The following is a 21,347-nucleotide window of genomic DNA, read 5'->3' as shown; positions in this document are numbered from 1 at the left end:
AATCAAGCCATCTGATAATTTATCCATAACAGATCGTGAAGACCTTACATAAGGAAATAAAGGGAGGTGTAAATTTTTCTTATGCACTGAACACAATCAAAACTGTTATATGGATCTTTTTCATTAACGGCAAGGAGACTTCTAGAAGCTTTTGGGTCTAAAATTTTACTACTAAACGAATTTGAGGTGAAACCTGATTCATCTCCATTGAAAATCCTTTTGGTATCTTTTAGTATATGGGAGAATTCATTGTCTTTTTGAAATTGTTCGAGTTAGTCAAACCACCATCTTGCAGAACATTCTATTACTGCTGCTTGAGCAGCATCCTTCGGATTTCCTGAGAAGCATCTCTGGATTCCTTTTCACTATACTATATACACTGCCCAGAGCAAAAATCACTATATATTTTAGTTTTCGGTTCATAATTTTTCAAAGGGGATGAAAAAGGTCGTTCTTAGCCAGTAGATTTTCAAAATTGTTTGTAATCAAAATAAATTGAATTATAGAAACCAATTGTTCGTGGAAAGAGCTCACGGAAGTAGGTATACTACTTATAGTAAAAAAGAAATGCCAAGACCCGTTTTGGTAATTCTACTGAAACATACAGAATTTATTTTTTACCGATTTTCGGTCCCTTTGACCGAAAACTATAATCATATTTTTGTCGTACCTGTTCACGACCAAAAATAAATTGAATTTGAAAATGACTTTGCTTAGTTATGTAAAAAAACATACTTTAAACCCTTCTGAACAATCTACTATACTACATGCATTATAAATGAGAAAGTCATAAAATCCTATTTCATTCTTGACTCCATCCACTAAACCTTTCTCTAATGGAGATATCTGACTTCGCTATTACCTTGAAAAGAAGAAAAAAGTTCATGACTCCACCCTTTCTCAGGAAAGCAAATCTAAAATTTTTACTGTTTCTGGTATAAATTTCAAAATTCATTATAATTGCTTCAAATTTTGAGTAATGTTCATGGAAACATTTTACAACAATAAAAATTGTGAAAATAACAAGAAAATAGAAAAAAGCAATGTAAAGAATCCAGATGTCACATTCGCTTTTCAAATGAAGGAAAAACACTGTGAAAGAACTTAAGACTCCACTTCAATAAGAGGGTTTTCCCTGATTGAGTTTTCCCATTTTATAAAGAAGAATATAATCAGATGAACCTTACTTCTGCAACTGTCCTATCAAAGCTGTGTTTTCCAAGGCATCATCAAATGATAAGCAGTCCAAAGCCAAAGTAGGTATAGTAATTACCCAAATCAGAACTTGAACTGGAATGAAAACCACTGCATACAATTCTGATTGATGACCATACAAAATATTTTTGTCAATATCAATATGCTTCATAACTTGAACGAAGCCCGGTACAGTCATATTTGAAGCATTTCAACTTTAAATCAAGCAATAATCCTGGTTTACAATTATCAGTCCACCATAATCTAGCAACAGTTTGACCTTCAACGGCTCATGAACCATGAATTCCCTTCTGTGATTAAGATCAGTCTGTTACCAAAAAAACTCTTTTGAAGTGGCACATCCACCATAATGTATGACTGACATCACCTTAATGTTCATGTAGGTGAAGTTTCATCTTTGCCATGTTACTTATGAATACAATTATTATTTTTCATTATACCCTCGTCTTTTCATAATCCATATTAATGAATTACTACATGTTTTTGCCCCAATAATGTTTACAGACAGTAAAACAAAATATTTGATATTTATCAATAGAGATTATTTTGAAAACATAATCGCTAATGCATTTGAATATGTTAAAGAGACAAATTTATTTATACTTTTATACAAGGTATCTTAGCATCCAAAAGAGGGCTGTTGTAGGTGCTTAATATTTATTATTGTTTTCAGTCACTGTCTATATAGGTACTTTCTGGACTTTGATGAAATTAGAAGTTATCCAAAGACATTTTAGAATTCATTTTGATGACTGATATTTCATGCTGTGGATTATTTCTCATGAAACTGAATTAGATCTTCAGTATTAGTTTTGGTATTAGTATTTAATGTTTTCATCCTGTGCTATATGCGATATATTTATTCAGGGCTGTTTTAAAACATGTCGAATTTTTGTAATTTTCTGAAGATACAATCATTTTGTAAAATACTCTCCAAGTGATTTTCACAAAAAAATAAAACAATTTAAATGCTCCCAAAGTATAGGTATGTATATTTAACTCACATACATTTTGAATATTCTTAATTTTTTTGGGCTTTTATCTTTTCCACTAAATGTTTGATTGGTTAATAACAAGGGTGCAATAATTGAGAAGTTTACTCTTTTATTTCAAGGTCACATAATAAAGACAAAGATTAGAGTTAATATCTGGTAAAAGTATCCACTGCACCTGTGACAAACGTCGAAAGACGAGCCCCGCCGCCTACACAGACCATGTACCATAATATGGTCTGTGGCCGCCTACATCGATTGTCAACTCGAAGCAGATGTGTTTATACGCTCTTTTCACTTCACATGTACTAGTCAAGGTCAACTTTGTGTTTGTGTTTACTTTGGTTTTGCTTATAGTCTACTAATTAACAATACATCAGAAACCACCTAGTTTGTGCAATACATCAAAAACACTTTTAGTATTATGAGAAAATATTTGAAACAGATGGTTTAGAAGTTATAGAACATGTGAAAAAAAAATTAAAATAACAAATATATGATAACTAACTAACGTATTCAAAAAACATTTTATTGTAAGATTTTCACTAAGCAATTTTACAAAAATGCAACACATGTTTCGCCATACACTGGACTCTTCGGGCGTGTCTTTACTACCACTACATAGAAGAAGCCATTGTATGGCGAAACACGTGTTGCGTTTTTGTAAAACTGTTTATTGAAAATCTCACAATAAAGTGTTTTTTGAATACGTGAAATAACAAATGATGTACAAGGCATCTTGAGGTGAATTTACGCACACTCCCCAATTAATATATTAATAAAATAGAACGTAAGCCCTAAGCTTTCATCGGAAAAAAGAAATCTGTAATATCGACTGTTGTATATGTATTAAGTCTATATACAAATATATTATTTAGTAATTTTTCAACACAGCATCATAAATTTCAATTTCAGCGAATAAATCGTTTAACAAACGATGAAACTAAACAGAAAACAAATTTGACAATTACCTATTAGGTTAGGTCACATTTTATTTTATTCCTTATTTTTACTGTCTGTGTTCTGAAATGGGCCAATCAGCTATCATTTGCGTACTACATGCGTACTAGTAAAAAATTTGGTAAGTACAATTAAGTTAAGAAAGTTAAAATTTGCCAACTGTTTCTCGTCACTTTTTATCAGAAAATTGTTAATTTTTCTGCATAAAAGTGTCCATTGGAAAGTGAGATCAGCTTATAATTGATAAATTGTCACTTCGTAATTCTTACTTGCTGCTTGCTAATCGAGTGTGCCACTAGATGTACCTCAAAGAGAAGTTGAATTTGAAAAAATGTTCAGCTCTAAAACGCAATGGGGCAGATTAATTTCATGTTTACCTCAGCTGGATTCTGTGGGTATGTATTAAGTCACAATCAAATGTTTCCTAGAATATTTATTCAACCCTACGTTCAGCGATGTGGTAGAAAAGAAGAGAAATGGACCAATTCATTTCATTTTTCAACGAAGTCATTCTTCATAAAAATTATTGTTTGCTGAAAAATACAATCTTTCATCATCTAATAGGGTGCTTGAAAAATTAAAAATATTTTTTTCACAAGTGTGAAGTTGAATGAAAATGGTCCATTCGGATGAAAGATATACAGAGACAGCCCTAGAGCAAAGAAATATTTGTGATGACACAGTTACAATAATAATATTTGTTTCTCACATTAAAAAGTATACAATATCTTTACAAAAAATACAGTAAAAAGGAAAACGTCACTTGGGGGTAAAATATAGATATAAGAACAAATTAAAATACAACACAAAAATTATACTATTCTTGAAATTAAATGATGTCATTTAGAGCAGAATAAATTTATTAATTATAAGTTGAAAAATTCTTCAATAGTATAGCAATTTTTTTGGAGTGGGTAAGCTTTCAACCTTGATTTGAAAAGTGATATATTGATTAAATCTCTTATTAAATTTTTTGAATATTTTGGGTCCATATTGAGCGATTCGATGGGGAGCAGTTATTTAAAATTAATTGCTTTCTTTTTTTTTTGGCAGATTTCCATATTTTTTTTGTATAAAGGAGGAGAAGTGGAACGCCAACATCTTTCTTTTCCAAGAATTAGTCTCCCATAAAAATATACCATTCTCAATTTAAACAAGATTTTAATGGCTGGAATTGAATCAAATTAGCCAATGAATGTCATTACATACTGTGATCGATAACACGAGTAGATTCAACTCATTCATGACAAATTTGTAATTTTATGAATGAGTTGAGTGCTTCATCTAGTAATGTTATCCAGATTAGTGCTGAAGAGGCGATAAGGCAGGTGTTTTATTCCGAAACATTGGATATCCACCACGATATCTGATTCTGAATAGGAAAACGTGTTTTTTATATAATCCAATGTTCATATAAAAGTAGTTGTTTCAAAAGTATTTTTTCTTTCGTGTAGTTCAATGTTTATATGAAAGTAGTTGTTTCAAGAGGGTTTTTTCTTCCAGTTTGTGTATGACAGTTGCTTCTTTGCATGATCTACACGTCTTTGTAAAGAGGTTGATTTGAAATTGATTGCTTTCTTTTTTTTTTTCGGAAGATTCTCACATTTTTTTGTAAGGGTGCGATAGCTGGTTAACAAAAAAAACATATTTTAAACATATTTAAACACATACATCCGAGTAGAAATATTTGAAGTATTACAAGTTGTAATTTTGATAAAACGGAACATTCTCACATTTTTTTGTCTGAAGAAAGCCATATTCTAGTGGCTTCTACCTGGTTATATAATGTTGCTATAATAATAAAAATAATAATAGGTGGGGGGAATCAGATTAATGACGGATGCTGAAGTATAACAAGTTAATAGTGAGGTAGTTTGGGGAAGTAATTGGCAACAGTTGAGTCTAAAGTTTTATTCACTTGCACAAGTTTCGACTTCTGGGGGTTGTCGTTCGTAAGGGTGCGATAGCTGGTTAACAAAACAAAAACATATTTTAAACATAAACGCATATATTCGAGTAGAAATATTTGAAGTATTACAAGTTGTATTCTTGTGTTAGTGAAAAAATGTATCGATATTTAATGATATCAATTGTTATGACAATTTTAAACTGAAATGATAGATAAACAAGCATATTTTTATTTCAGATTTAGTGGCTCCAGAACTCATTTTGGGAAGATCTGAAGAATGTGATATAGTCATTCACAAGTCTAAATTTTTAGAGAAAGAATTAGTTTTTGTGAGCAAAGAACACTTTATAATTCAAAGGGATTTTGAAGACGAATTTATTGTCTACTTACACGACTTGAGCAAAAATGGGACTTATGTGAATGATGCTTTGGTAGGAAGGCATAAAAGAATTATTATACAGAATAATGATTCCATTGCCATCGGCAATAAACTCAAAGGTATATTAATCAATTCTGTCAGTAATTTCTCTAAAAATTATTTTTCAGTGTATATTTATAAGTCAATGAATCATCCAGTGGAAGAGAGTTTTATTCCAGCAGAACTGAGAAAAAAATATGTAACCTCACGGTTATTAGGTGTAGGTGGTTGTGGACAAGTTAGATTAGTTTATGATAAGGTAATTCTCCAGTCAATTATGGAAATTTTGAAAATTTTTCAGTTATTAAATGTATTTACACAAAATATTAATATTCCTATTAAATTTTTATCATTATGGCAACATTTGTCTCAAAATTTGCCTATTCAATTTCATATTCTTTCTTTATATTCTAGTTGCTTATGAAGGTCTATAAAATAATTTTCAAAGAAGTTTTAAAAATAATTGATGAAAAATCATTTATGTATACGATGTGGTGAAATTTTAAAAAACTTAAATGAACAATTGAAACTCGTAATGTAGAAAGAAGAATAGCAAATCAAGTTATGAATACATGTTAATGTTCATCAATGTGGGATTGGGGAAACGTTATTAATAATATGATATTCACCATTTTCAGTAAAGATAATGAAGTATTCAGCAAACGTTTGTTTCTTTTTGAAAATTTATCCTATTCATCCAAATAGGTCTATTTTGGGTCCAGTTTTATTTTTGATTTACATAAATTCTGTTTCAAAATTATTGTTGAAAGGAAATATTAAGTGTGCAGATGACACAACAATAATTTATCTTTCTAGTGATACTGAAGAAATTCACAATAATATATATATATATATATATATATATATATATATATATATATATATATATATATATATATATATATATATATAGAGAGAGAGAGAGAGATATTGAGTGTGATGGTATTATCGATGGAAAAAAGGTTATTGGACAAAGCACTCATAAGAAGGTGGGCAAACCGCAGACACGTGTTTCTGGCTATTTAGCCTTCGTCAGTACGGTACAGCCAAGTGTAAAGGATAGACAACACTTGGTTGCAAGAAAGGGGTCAAACAAGCAAGCGGATTCATCATCAGGGGCCAACTGCAATTTCGTGTCATCGTTGGAAGACCTTGTGATTACAAGGACTAACTCCCAACTTCGTCACGGGTATAGCTATAGCAACCTGCGTGACATCCGGGTCCAAGATAAATAAAAAAAGATAGAGAGATATTGAGTGTGATGGTATTATCGATGGAAAAAAGGTTATTGGACAAAGCACTCATAAGAAGGTGGGCAAACCGCAGACACGTGTTTCTGGCTATTTAGCCTTCGTCAGTACGGTACAGCCAAGTGTAAAGGATAGACAACACTTGGTTGCAAGAAAGGGGTCAAACAAGCAAGCGGATTCATCATCAGGGGCCAACTGCAATTTCGTGTCATCGTTGGAAGACCTTGTGATTACAAGGACTAACTCCCAACTTCGTCACGGGTATAGCTATAGCAACCTGCGTGACATCCGGGTCCAAGATAAATAAAAAAAGATAGAGAGATATTGAGTGTGATGGTATTATCGATGGAAAAAAGGTTATTGGACAAAGCACACATAAGAAGGTGGGCAAACCGCAGACACGTGTTTCTGGCTATTTAGCCTTCGTCAGTACGGTACAGCCAAGTGCAAAGGATAGACAACACTTGGTTGCAAGAAAGGGGTCAAACAAGCAAGCGGATTCATCATCAGGGGCCAACTGCAATATATATTTATTTATATATATATATATATATATATATATATATATATATATATATATATATATATATATATATATATATATATATATATATATATATTTATATCAATATTAAGTTTTACAAAAAGGATTTGAAGTTTTATATCTTCTATTAATTATCTGCGAGCGCTTTCGACAGTTGGTAGTACTGTCATCTTCTAGGCACTCCTCATACTGAACTTGTCATCCTGTCGTCTGCCTCTTTATACGGTCAGAGCGTCTCAACTCAGGTATTTCAGGTACTTTGGGTAAATTTGCCTGTATTTGTACTGCATCAGGTACTCTTCTTTGTGTTAGATCTTCTCTAGGAATGTTTATGGTTTTGTTTAATATATTGAATGTGAGGTTTTGTTGTGTTTTGATTTGCACTTGTTCCTCGATAAGTGATTTATGACTGTTAAATTTATGGATGTTCAAGTTTTCCCAAATGTCCATGCGGTTTTCTTTGTTGACTAGTTTTATGAGTCTATATCGGCCAAACCAAGAAAAAACTAATCCAAAGGTACAATGAGCACAAAGAGGCATACATAAATCTGATAGTATATAAATCAAACCTCGCAATACACGCCATACATAATTTCCCCCCACCAGAGAACATAAAACTCATAAAACAATTCAACAGTACTCTTTGATCATTCCCATATTGATTTCAATTCAAGAGCCACCGGTATACAGCTGTTTCAGCCTATTGGGCATCGTCAGTACCGGGCAGGCGGTCCTCGATTGAAGACAAAATGAGAAAAACCAAGAAAACTTGATAAAAATAGCTGCGTAAACGCAAGCAAAACATAAGTGGAACCACCTATTGGTGTGACACCCAAGTCAATTTGCCAAGTTTTTATGTCAGTGTTGGTGGTTTGACCAATCAACCGACAACTGCGCTAGCAGAAATTTGGGAAACTAACCTGAAATGCCATCGGAAAACGAATCCACATGTTTTTAGAAATGATATGAAATCTAGAAAGATTAATGCAGTCAAGCTGCTGGAAAATAATTACATGAAAATCAAAAAATAATTAGATAAGTACTCTTTGATCATTCTCATATTGATTTAAATTCAAGAGCCACCGGTATACAGCTGTTTCAGCCTATTGGGCATCGTCAGTACCGGGCAGGCGGTCCTCGATTGAAGACAAAATGAGAAAAAAACCAAGAAAGTACTTGATAAAAATAGCTGCGTAAACGCAAGAGAAACATAAGTGGAACCACCTATTGGTGTGACACCCGAGTCAACTTGCCAAGTTTTTATGTCAGTGTTGGTGGTTTGACCAATCAACCGATTGGTCAATCATTCACAAAAATAATATATTTTATTTATCCTACATTCTGTCCTGAAGTATACATTCTTTTGATGATTTTTTGAATTTTCCAATATTTTCAGTTCTTTATGTGATCAGGCAATTTATTGAAAGTAGAAAGGGAATCATATTTAAATGGTTTTTTGCTCATTACAGAGCTTGTAGCATTGATATGAAACAGATTATGTTGCCTTGTATCATGATCATTGATTTCTGAATTTTTTATCGAAATGAGGTTAGATTAAATTTTTTTATTGATCACTAAATAAGCAATTTTGGGTATATTATAAAATGTTCTTCTATAGAAAATGTGTCTGTTATTGAATACAGTTGGCTAGTTAGAATGTCTTATGTATATATTTCTGTTTGGTATATTCGAATCTACAATATTTGATGTCAGTTTGGGGAACAGCTAATTTATTAATGATAAATTCTCTCAGGAGACTGCACAATAAAATAATAAAATGTATATTCCTATTATCATATCTTGAATATACATCAAATTTATATATTTCACATGATCTTGAGTATTCAATCCATTTTTCAATTGAAACTTTGTTGTTTCATTCATTATGTTGTAAAATATCACAAACATTTGAATTTCAATGAAATAAATAGGTATCACATTTTTTTGTTTTTGATTGCTATTATAATTCAATTGTGTATATATGTATGTACGTATATATGTGATGTACACTCAATTGATGAATAAGTATTTGAATATTTCATTTAATTACTATTTGAAATTTTATCCCTGTTATAAACAATCTTATTTCTCGGGATTAATAGAGATCATAATTATTATTATAGTTTGTAAACCAATTCACTCTTAAATTGATTAAAAAAAAACTTCAATAGTCACATGTAGAAATTGAAAATTTTATTAACTACTCAACTCGTAATCATCAAAGGTAACAATTATGTTTTGTCATTATTAGTTTACTAGGGCAATGACAAGGTAAGAATAACCAAAATATAATTTTTTCCCTTTTTTGTTGATTTCAGCTCATCTTCAGTAATGCTCATTTTTTGTTTCCAAGTTTCATTAATTTTTTTTATTAGTTATAAATTCCTTCAGAATAGTTTAGACATCAATGTGCCAAAATACATCAAAATTTGAAGTAGTTTTTTTCTTGCCAGATAGATTTATAACCTCTGGTGTAAAATGAATTTAATGACAATATTTTTCCCACTCTAGAACTAAGAGTTTTGGTATAGGAAAAGTGTGTTTTTAAGAGTTTTTCACTGATTCAAAAAAATGTGCTTTTTATATGACCATGAGAGATTTTCAAATTTCATAGAAATTTGTTTCAATTCAAGAAAGTTTCAATTCTCTTTTCTTCATTATGATTTCCTACCACGTAGTAACGGCTATATCCATCAATTTACAGACATTTATTATTTTTGTAGGTAACGTGTCAGCAGTATGCACTCAAAAAAATTACCAAAAGTAGAGATTCACCTTCACAAATTCACAACATCAATCATCCTAAAAGAGTTGAGACGGAAATAACAATTCTTGAAGGATTATCACATGTAAGTTCATTTCAAGATTTACTTTTGTAAATTGTTTAATATGACTCGTCATACTTATATTGATTTGCATGAAATTTTAAACTGAAGACCATAATTTGATTGAGAAGAAATCATAAATTTACATTTAACAACACATTTAAAATATTTATATTTATATATTGAAACATATGTACATTTAAAATGAAAATGAATATTTTTCACCTATGCAGAAATTCTTCCACAGAATAAAATACACTTTTTATTAAAAATGTATAAGAAAGAAATTTGAAGTATTTTGTGTCTTCAAAATTTATTTCATCATCTAGTTCGTTTTTTATGTGGTTAAAAAATAAGATGCCTTTATGTCCTATGGTTTGCCTCAAGTTTTCTGCTTCTCTCGTATTGTAATTATGATAAGAGCTTTTTTAAGGAACTTCTGTAATTGTTTTTTACATTTAAAGTAGTTGGGAATGTGTACAATACCGGCACTCTTACGATAGATAATTCAGCAAAAATTTGCCTGCTTGAGGTTTTTTGGTTGACTCTCATATTTATTTGAATAACTAAAAATGAGAAGTGGCTTAGGAAGATACTATTTATGAGATTGGCATAAAACTCAAACCACAAATATCAAAGATAAATGAGGGTCTAAACAACAGCTTGTTTCAAAGCTAAGCGGATAAGAATTCTATAGCTTTCACTGCAAATTGGCAATTAGACGATACCAGAGCCCACCAAAGTTACATACATTATCTAATATCAAACATTGTTCATGATTTAATGTCTCATCTAAAAAAATCGTAATTGGAACCTCCAACACTAAAAACTCCTGCTAATTCTCTTTTCTCACGTAAATGTACAATTAACATTATCTAAATTGACAGTCTCTGGAACGATTCTCTTAATTCATTAGAATTAGAAAGCCACAACCTTTCTTTCACAAAAATTAATCTCTCCGAAAATATACATACCACTTTCAATCGATATTCTGCTTTCACTCTTGTTGTTTCTTTAAACTGAAAAGTCTTGGAAATGTTTAACATAACTACATGTTTTGGAATTAATCCACTCTTTTTAATATTGGAAATAATGTAACTTTATTTTTTCAAGCCTCTGATAGTTCGAACAAAAGAAATTTTGGAAGATGGTTCAGATGTTTATATAGTACTTGAATATATGAAAGGAGGAGAATTGAGCACAAGAATCAGTTGTGGGCCAACATTTTCAGAATCTACTGCTAAATTCTTTTTTTATCAAATGGTTCTAGCAGTGCAATATCTACATTCTGTTGGAATAACTCATAGAGATCTCAAGGTATATTTGATTATGGATATTTATTTTTACAGTATGTCAAATATTAGAATGTTCTTTGAAAATATCGTTTTACTATTTGAAACCTTGAAAGAAAGGTCTCCATCTTAATTTTCTTTCAAAGAATATGGGAATGCTCATTCATTCAACATTGTAATGATGCATCTCAGTCCTTTTAAGCCTAGGTTATGATTTGTTCAAAATGAATATCTTGGCTTGGGTATTTTTATAATCAGAAATATTAATTGATGTTTGAAGAGGTTAAATCACAAATGGGACATAATACGAATGAATTTAATGTTACACTTCAATTTATCCAATCTCATTTGAACCCTAATTTTAAATTCTCTCTCTTATCCTCTTTCTATATTCATAAAAAAATGTAAGAAAGCTTCACTTACCATTTGATTACAATTACATAAGGTATACAATTGTACAAATGCCTTGTTGATTTAGACATCACAAAACAAGCTATATTTCCCTAGCGTGAGTATTTCAGTGAGTCATTTAAAAAAAACTCATACAACTATCCAATATCCATTATTTTGTTTATTTCCACATCATTGATTGTTTTTGATATTGATGTTTGTATGTAAAATGGTTTTGAAAAATATATTCAAAAATATTCAATATATTGAATTTATAATGTAATACATTTTTTAGCCTGGAAATATCCTTCTTTCAACGACAGACACCAAAACACTTTTGAAAATTACCGACTTTGGTTTGAGTTTTCTGCTGATGGGCTATGAAGAAGTGATGAAAACCGTGTGCGGTACATTATTCTACATAGCCCCAGAAATTTTGAATCCTACCATTAAGGAATACAATAGTCAGGTGGATATTTGGAGTTTGGGAGTGATTTTGTTTTATATGCTTTCCAAACAACTACCATTTCAGTAAGTAGAAACCTGGAATATATTTTAAGTTTAAAACATATTGATTGAATTTTATGCCCATGGCAAAACTAATAAAGTGAGAAAGCAAATGAATTCCCATCTGAAACTATGTGTATTCATGTACTATACTGTGTATTATATTGTTTTTAGCATAGTATAAGACTTGCCATTTGTACTATGTACTTTATTCATGGTGAATTGAATACTCCTACTATAGATCAAACTTTCTAAATTGAACAAGTTCGTATTTTTTTTTAGAAGTTTATGATTCATTTCAGGTCAAATGACAGAGCTAGTTTAGCTAGGCTTATAATTAATGGAAAGTATAGCATGAAAGAACCCATCTGGTATGAAATATCATTTCAAGCTAAAGACTTGATTGCAAAAATGCTGAAAGTCAATTCAAAGGAGAGAATCAACATCCACGACATTTTAAGTCATTCATGGATTGAGAAGGTAATATATTTTCTAATGTTAAAAATTTTTGCATTTAGAACCGATCTAAAAAATAGCCAATTTATTTTTGGAAAAATGTGTACAGTTAGTGAATAGAATTTTCTACATTTTTTTCATTATTATTGTCAACCATCAGAAAAAATAAAAACTTATTAGAAAATTCTTATAATAATTTGATGGATGTAGCCGTTACTAGATGGTAGATCATCATGAAAAATGAGAAATAAAACTTTCTATGTTTATTGTAATTGTTTGAAAATGTCCTTAATATACGACGAAGCTGCAGTAACAACAGTAGTTAAGAATAAAAGTGGTAAGAGTTTATTATAATTGTTTGAAAATGTCTATAGGATGAATTTGCAGTAACAACAATAGTTACAAATAAAAGTGGTAAAAAAACATAGAAAGTTTTATTTCTCATTTTTCAAAGTTTCTATAAGTGTAAGTGTAGATAACTGAATCTATCACTAGAAGTTTCAGTATTACTAAGTAAGTTTTTTTTTAATGGAAAAAACAACATAACATTGATGTTTTTGGACTCTGGTTTCAACATAAAATTAAACCCCCCAAATTCTAAACACAACAAAGTAGTTTGAGAAATACTGAAAGGACTAATAGGAGACCAAATCCGTTCCAGTAAAAAAAATGAGCTGAATATGCAAAAACATTGAAGGATGATTCATAACAGAGCATCTGTCACGATCTAGATTATGTACCCTGGTCTTTTCATCTAAAAAGAGTTTTCTCATTTCTGTTAAGAATTTATTAATGAGATTTATTAATAGAAAGTTCTAATAATCGAACAATTCTATTTACACATGTAACTTACATATCACTACGATTTACTTACTACTTGTTGGGCAACAAGATCACATTATCTTGAAAAATCAATTGTTTTTTGCCAGCGTTTTGAAATTAATGAAATTCTTCAGGGCCCAAAAAGGAGTTTTCCATTTTAAAACTATAAATTTAAGAAACATCAGATGTGTTAGATACATATCAAAAAGAGAACACTGTAACAAATAAAATATTCAAGACCAGCATTAAACTGTGACATGAAAAAAACGTGACATGATTCATGACGACATGAAACGTGATATATGTTTTAAAAATCAACATTAGATATGTCAAAAAGCCAAAAACACATCAACAATAGTCAGTTTTGAATGTAAGAGTTAAAACATATGAAAATGAATACATATGTAAAGCTATACACATAATACATGCAACATACGAGTACATAAAGGGACAACTAATCTCGCTTTTAGATATAACCCTCTAAAGGTATAAAATGCTCCTTGGATTGAGTATTTTTTCAATTTTTTATAGAAGTTTGCAGATTTGTCTCGTATTTAATGTTTTCAGGTAACAAGTTGAATAAGTACGCCCCAGCATACAAACGTGATTTTTTTTTGTTGTGATCTGAGTATGGGGAGAAAGTGGAAGTATTTTTTATCTGTTAACCTATTTGTTTTTGCTTTTAATTAGTTTTGTTCACTTTGTATGTTAAAGTAATTGATCATGGTTTGTTTATAAAAAAAAACGATTTGACATTGACAATAATTTGAAAGATATAAAATAAAAATATTGACTTGAAACGTTTGATTCCTGGTTTATTTCGACTTTAAATCAAAGGAATTCACAGTAGGACTGACTAGTCCGAACATTGATCCTTCAAGCAAAAGAAAAAGAACCAAAAGTAGTCAACTACAATATGTCCATGCCTAACCTGAGGAGGAGTGAGAGGAAAACTAAAGGAGTTCCTCCTGAAAGATATAGCGACGTATGTTATGACTCAAAACAAGTTTCGGAGTTGCAGAAACGTTCTTTATTAGAAGACCCATCTAATGCCGAAGGCAAATCAAAAATTACGAAATCTTCAAGCTCTAGACGACGAATGTTGGAAAAGAAACGAGAAAATTGTCCGAAGTAGAGGAAAGAAGAGCCGAAATTGAGAGGAGAGTCGAAATTGAGAGAAGGAGAGCCGAAATTGATGCTGAACTAATAAGGAAAGAAGCACAACTACAACGTGAACTGATTCAAGATTCTTCATATATAAAGTCTACAATCTCTAGTGGCAAAAACATCATTGATTTGGAAGAAATGAAGCTACAAGAAAAAGTTGCTAAGTGTAAAATCGAAGAAACAGAAAATATAACTGATTTCGTACCGACAAACAATTTTATTACGTTGACTACTGATAATTTCAACCAGATTTTAGACGTTCTGAAGATGAATAAATCAAAATGTTCGGAAAAAACAGACAATGTTGAAACAAATTTGCCGATTTTCGATGAAAATCCAGACTGGCCTTTGTTCTACAGTCAGTTCGAATGTTCCACCAAACTTTTTGATATATGCGAAGATGAAAATATAAACCGTCTACAAATATGTTTAAAAGGAAGGGCTAGAGATGCAATACAACCTCTTCTTGTTTCACCAAATAATGTTATGAGCATAATAGAAACTTAGAAAGTTACATTTGGACGACCTGAATTTATCATTTCAAATCTAATAAAGTTATCGAAAACTTAGTAACTACTATAAAACTCTTTGAAAATACGGGACATATGAAAAATCCATCAATCTTGAATGAAATAGTTACTAAATTACCCCCATTCCTGAGACTCAAATGGGCCGAGGAATTTTCTATACAAAATGAAATTGCTATGAAAACCTTTTCTGTATGGATGAGAAAAATCGCAATAGCTGCATCAAGTTATGCTGACTTCAGTAATTACCATTTCTCCGAAAGAAAAATGAACGAAAATGAAAAATTCCACTCCAGGAAAAATGCTAATATATTTTTGACCAAAAAATATGAGAAATGTCCCAAATGTCAAAAAAATCAAAATTTGACGAAGTGCCAAATTTTCAAAAAACTAGATATCGACGAAAAATGGAAAATTGTGACTTTGAAGAAACTCTGTTTTTACTGTTTGAAACCAGGTCATGATATCTACTCAAGTAGATTGAAACAAAAGTGTGGAATTGAAAATTGCCCAAAATTCCACAACAACATATTACATAACCTTGATTTTACAAAAAAGGAAAACGAAGCCTTAAGTTATTGTTCAAACCCAAATGAAGATGTTGGACCGGAAAGTCAAGTTGAAAAAATACATTTTTTCCAACGAGATAACCCCACAATCCTTCTTCGAATAATACCGGTGAAACTTCGAGGACCTAAAAAAGAAATTTCTACCTTTGCTCTACTAGACAAGGCAGCTACGACAACAATGATAGACAGCAAAATTGCCCATGAATTAGGACTGGATGGACCGGTTGAGTCACTCTGCTACCAGTGGCTTAACAATGTTACTAAAAATGAAGAAAACTCCAAAAGAGTGACAGTAGAGGTATCTTCAATGGAAGAGAACTCAAAAACACACAAAATGAATGGAGTTCGAACTGTAAGTGGAATCTCACTTCCAAGACAAACTATTGATGTCGAATACCTGAGTAGAATCTATCCATATATCAAAGAAGCACCTGTACTTTCCTTTTATGATGCACAACCAACAATTCTTATTGGTCAGGATCAATGTGCTTTGACTATAGCAAGGAAAATATATCAAAGTTACTGAAATGCACCGTTTGTATCAAAAACATTACTGGTATGAGTAGTACATGGCAGATACCCCCAAGGAGAAGTTGCTGATAAATCGTCTTTAATATTTCACGTTTGTTGTAAATCTCAAGAACAAATTGATGATGATATTCACGATCTAGTGACATACTCGTTCAAAATTGACAATTTTCGCATAAGAAGCTCGGAAGAAAATGAAAGGTCTAAAGAAGATGATAGGGCGTTGAAAAAAATGGAAAATACCATTAATCGAATATTACTGGATTTTTTTCCCCAACACCAAATCGTTATTTTCAACACCTCGACACGTGTTTCGATCACCAAGTGATCATCTTCAAAGAGGAAGAAGAAAAAACAGTTTCAATCTTCCTCTTTGAAGATGATCACTTGGTGATCGAAACACATGTCGAGGTGTTGAAAATAACGATTTGGTGTTGGGAAAAAACTCCAGTAATATTCATTACTACACCAAAGGTTCCAAACAGTGCATCATAAGTACCAATAATCGAGTTGGAAATCACTTGGAAATAGATAGGTCTACTGTGGAAGAATGATGATGACCGATCTTCTAGAGAGCTGGAGATGAAAAAGAATAAGGAAAAGAAGAAACGTGACAGTAGTGAGAAGAAGGTAGCAAAAAAAAGACATCAGAGCTCCGACTTTGAAGAAGAGAAGAGAGTGAAGAAGAAGCGCAGGTCAGTCAGTTCAGAAAAAGGAAAAAAGTCAAAGAAGGATTCTAGTGACAGTGACGTTCCCGCTAAGAAAAAGAAGAAACAAGACGGTTCTGATGAAACAGATAGAGAAAAATAAAAAAAAAACATAAGAAGGACAATAGCTCTTCGGATAACGATGAAGATGTTTCAAAAAAGAAGAGGCATAAAAAAAGGCAAAGGGGATACAAAGAAAAGGAAAAAAGACAAGAAGCATAAGAAGAAGAAGAAACACTCGAAGAAACATAAAAAACACAAAAAACAAAATCAGGAATCTATAAACGGCCAGTTACAAAGATCTGTAAATTAATGAGTGGTACAGGTTCTTAACGAAAATGAATTGAAGACTATGTCAAATGCAGTGATTTCATCACGAGGGGGAGAATGTTGTTGCTTTTAATTAGTTTTGTTCACTTTTGTTCACTTTGTATGCTAAAATAATTGATCATGGTTTGTTTATAAAAAAAGACGATTTGACATTGACAATAATTTGAAAGATATTAAATAAAGATATTGACTTGAAACGTTTGATTCCTGGTTTATTTCGACTTTGAATTAAAGGAAATCACAGTAGGAGTGACTAGTCCGAACACTATTTGTGTTACTAACTGTTTTTGTTCAGTTTACCAATATTGAAAAATGTATGTCAGTAATTAACATAAATATATACATATACATACATACATAAATGTTGCACGTCCGTGCTGGAAATGAACGAGAAAAAATCAATGGCCCCAGTATACCACCAATTTTTTTTTAAGATATGTTTTTTGTTTTTTTACAATATCAATTTAAAAAAGTTTTTATACACAAGGTGCCAATTTGGTTGGTGAAACGCTTGTCAAAAAGAGTATTGCAGTTCAGGTTATTGGGAAAAGTGTCTATTTTGGGTTGAATCTGAAGTTGCACCGAGAAGTGAATCTTTGGTTGCCGCTAGCCAGATTTGAATAAATGACTTATGAGGTGCTTAACTATCAAACATCTTGCCCTACCTAGCTCATCGAGTTTTACTCATGAAATCACTATCATATTGATGGAGATGCCAGGCCTTGGTACTAGGAGTCACATGTTAAAAATTGAGACTTCGTTAATCCTTACCTCGCACAAGTTTCGTCTCTCATTTAGACAACTTTTTGAACACACGTTAGAAGATACAGTTGAGGATAGGAAAATCAATAGATTCTTTGTAAAACATTCAGAATCGCTTTTTTAACAAAGCAATTCTTCTGAAATTCGTAAAAAAAATTGAATGTGAGCTCAAATGAATGAATCATTACCTATGTTTGAAAAAATGTAAAAAGTATTGAACTTTCCAGGAAAGTCTGAAGAAAGAAAGAAAGAAATTTTCTTGATGCTTTACACTCATCATGTTTACACAAGGAAAATATCAATTTGTGATGGATATGCGAACAGGTTTTTAGCTAACACATTAATCGATTTTTAGTTATTCAGGCGATAAGTTGGGGCCACTATATATGTATCGTATATCTTTGTATGTTGCTTGCAGCATTGTTTCTAGAAGCAAATCGTGTCACCTTGCATTGAGTCGTAAACATGTACAGTATTAAGTTACTGACCATTGGCTCATATGGATTAGATATCGAAAATGTCTATTTATTTCAATATTGTTGTTTCGGATGTGCGTTTTTGTTTGTTTTCATGTTTTTGTTTGATTGCAGGATCACCTCTTGCGTTATACGGTAGAGAATATGCTGAAAAAAGAAGTTGAAAGGAATCAGCAAACTTCTATGACCAATTGACTTCAGCTGTTGAATGTGATTTGGTAAAACTGTGATATTGATGTTCCTACAACGGTGAGTGCTATAAATTGTAAATAATACAAGAAAAGCTTGGCGAATAAATCAGCCACAAGTTCAAAATTAATAATTAGTTGTTAATTGTGAGAAACAAAAGCTTTATGTTCAGACTATTATTGAGTAAGAGGTTCATTTCCTTTAGAGTAACTATCTTTCATAAATAACTTGAAAAAACAATTTATTCCAATGACTTATTGTTGTTGAAACTTCCTACACAATAAAAAGTTGGAAGAGTTATTTGATGGATCCAGTTTTTTCTTCTATTTTCGGATTTTGAATATTTTCTGACTAGTTGGTCTCCTCTGAGAACTAATATTCTGTGTGGAATCATTTAGTAAATATTATTAGGGTAATGTTTCTACAACTAGGAAATAAAATTAGGGAAATGTTTTAACTTAGTTTTCCTGGCTATTTCAACACTTTTTCAATGATAAGTTTTTTAATAATATTCTTTAAACTCTTCCAGAGCCTTTCCCTATTCAGTACTTATAACTGAGTAGTTGAAGTTTTATATTTTTTGTCAGTGTTTGGGTTTTTGTCAGTATGATAGAAATATTAATCTTCCTGTTAGTAGATTATTCAAAATATCAACTTCGTCTTTGCAAGAAACACTCTGTTTCATGGACAATAACATTCAAATTGAGAATGTGAGGTTACACCTACCCCAAATGGTAGATTCAAAATTCAATGATGTTGATGTTAGTTTCAGAGCTGGCCGTTACTTCACATCATGTTCGGGTCTATAGTTTTGTAGAGGCAGTGTAGAAGGTCATATCTTTGTAGTATTTAGGTATGAAATTCGTCTGTGTTATTTCCAGTGTACTACTCAGTTTTCTAAACAAATTAAATCTCTATGAACTATGTGTTGGATAATATATATTCTCTGTCAAAGAATCATTTGAATGATTTATCTCATTGTCAAATATCTTACAATGTTTCGATTTTACTATTTATATTTCAAAGTTTTCTAGGGTGCATCATTTTTTTGTTGATTTCATGGTGAAGTAGGTATTTTTACATCCAAAACAGTATTTTTCCATAACAGGATATCATTCAAATCAACATTTATATTTTTTAAATTTTAAGTTATGGATTCAAATTCCCAATTCATGATTTGAATTGATATATGTTTTTGTTATGAATGAATTTTTTCCTGTTTTGACTTGTCAATTGTCTTTTCAACCACTTTCAAATATATTTTATTTTTCATATAAGTACATTTGGAATTCTTCAAAATTTTTACCATATAAAAATTGTAGCTAAGATTTTAATTTCTTGATTTTAATTATATAAAACTACACTTTCGAGATATTTGATATTTTCAAACAAACATTGTACAGAAGTACAACTGTAGCTTTTATCATATTAAGTTTATACATTATTTGTGATATATTTTTAAGTATAATTTATTTTAGAGATAGACTGATTTGGCCAGGGCCCATAGCATTTTTAGTTTAGTGGGAAACTTTTATTTTGTATTTCTAATATTTAAATTTAATAGTTTAGACGGCACTGCTTTGAAACAGTAGTGTTATTGTTGAAATAAAGCAATGACTTGAAAGTATGATTTTTTCTGTTGAATCCCAATCTGAATACTAAACAATAACAAACAGGAATACCTGAGTAACAATCATTGTCTTGCCTCTCTACGAACGACAACTCTCAGAAGTCGAAACTTATGCGAGCTAAGGATTAACGAGGTATTACCTTTTAACGTGCGATCCCTAACACGGGTTAGACGATAGGCAGTAAAAATTGATTTCTGGCCTCACAGGTTGAACCACCAGTATATACAGTGGCTGATTGAGTGAGTGGAGCAAACAACCCACGCCAACCCAACCTACTACCGTCCCAAACCTAGTGCAGTCGTTAAAAACCTCACATTATCCCCGTGTGAATGAGCTACACAATTACAGGTAGTCCAAGAAAGCATTATTAAAGTAATTTAAGGCAAGATAGGATATTTCTTTCCAAAATCCATAATAATAAAGTTTAGATTTTTCTTTGGGGGTCAAATTTTAGTTGATAATAAGGGATTCTCTAAACTTATGATGTTCTTAGATTACTCTATATTTTCCACGAATGTGACATCTAAAACTTTGCTGTTGAAACACATGTCGAGAAGTCATTTAGTTAGAACTGGTGTTTAGGAGCAGTGCTCGTTTTGGAAGAATAAAAACTCAAAGTCGTCTCCACAATTTAATGTCCCATTAGATGTTAGAGCGGTTAAACCATCAATCAGTACATGTTTCGAACCTATATATCATCAGCTAATATTTAGAATTCTACAATTTATTGTGGAATTTTAAACATTACCTGATGATGAACCTATATAGGTTCGAAACATGTACTGATTGATGGTTCTACTGCTCTAACATCTGATGGTGACATTGAATTGTGGAGACGACTTTGAGTTTTTATTCTTCGCAAATCTACTGCCCTCCACTTT

At 31.3% G+C, this 21,347-nt stretch overlaps 1 protein-coding gene across 4 annotated transcripts; it reads left to right on the top strand.

Moving 5' to 3' along the window:
- Positions 1–3,077: 3,077 nt before the first annotated feature.
- On the top strand, positions 3,078–20,459 carry LOC111507285 (ovarian-specific serine/threonine-protein kinase Lok). 4 transcript variants are annotated; one of them, XR_012466771.1, is made up of 9 exons: positions 3,296–3,562; positions 5,314–5,574; positions 5,623–5,753; positions 10,012–10,137; positions 11,227–11,430; positions 12,091–12,326; positions 12,605–12,782; positions 18,761–18,895; positions 19,602–20,459. XR_012466771.1 is itself a non-coding variant. In XM_074180059.1 (8 exons), exons 1-8 carry the CDS (start codon positions 3,267–3,269, stop codon positions 18,839–18,841), a joined length of 1,239 nt encoding a protein of 412 aa, XP_074036160.1. In that variant the 5' UTR covers positions 3,078–3,266; the 3' UTR covers positions 18,842–20,459. The 4 variants fall into 4 exon arrangements, 3 of the variants coding, with proteins under 3 accessions (XP_074036160.1, XP_074036159.1, XP_074036161.1); XM_074180059.1 differs by lacking the exon at positions 3,296–3,562 and adding an exon at positions 3,078–3,288 and having other exon boundaries at positions 18,761–20,459; XM_074180058.1 differs by having other exon boundaries at positions 18,761–20,459.
- Positions 20,460–21,347: the final 888 nt, after the last annotated feature.

This window comes from Leptinotarsa decemlineata, unplaced genomic scaffold, assembly GCF_025532065.1.
Source record: "Leptinotarsa decemlineata unplaced genomic scaffold, Ldec_3_MD MMD2_tig00026282_RagTag_RagTag, whole genome shotgun sequence".
Classification (NCBI taxonomy): domain Eukaryota; kingdom Metazoa; phylum Arthropoda; class Insecta; order Coleoptera; family Chrysomelidae; genus Leptinotarsa; species Leptinotarsa decemlineata.
The sequence above is the reverse complement of the archived record's forward strand: the minus strand, read 5'-3'. Positions and strand labels throughout refer to the sequence as shown.

Bases quoted from the DNA above. Each gene is read 5' to 3' on its own strand.
- LOC111507285 (XM_074180058.1), top strand. From the start codon at position 3,499: ATGTTCAGCTCTAAAACGCAATGGGGCAGATTAATTTCATGTTTACCT. The intron at 3,563-5,313 runs GTATGTATTAAG...TTTTTATTTCAG, and splicing joins ACCTCAGCTGGATTCTGTGG to ATTTAGTGGCTCCAGAACTC. The intron at 10,138-11,226 runs GTAAGTTCATTT...TATTTTTTCAAG, and splicing joins TTCTTGAAGGATTATCACAT to CCTCTGATAGTTCGAACAAA.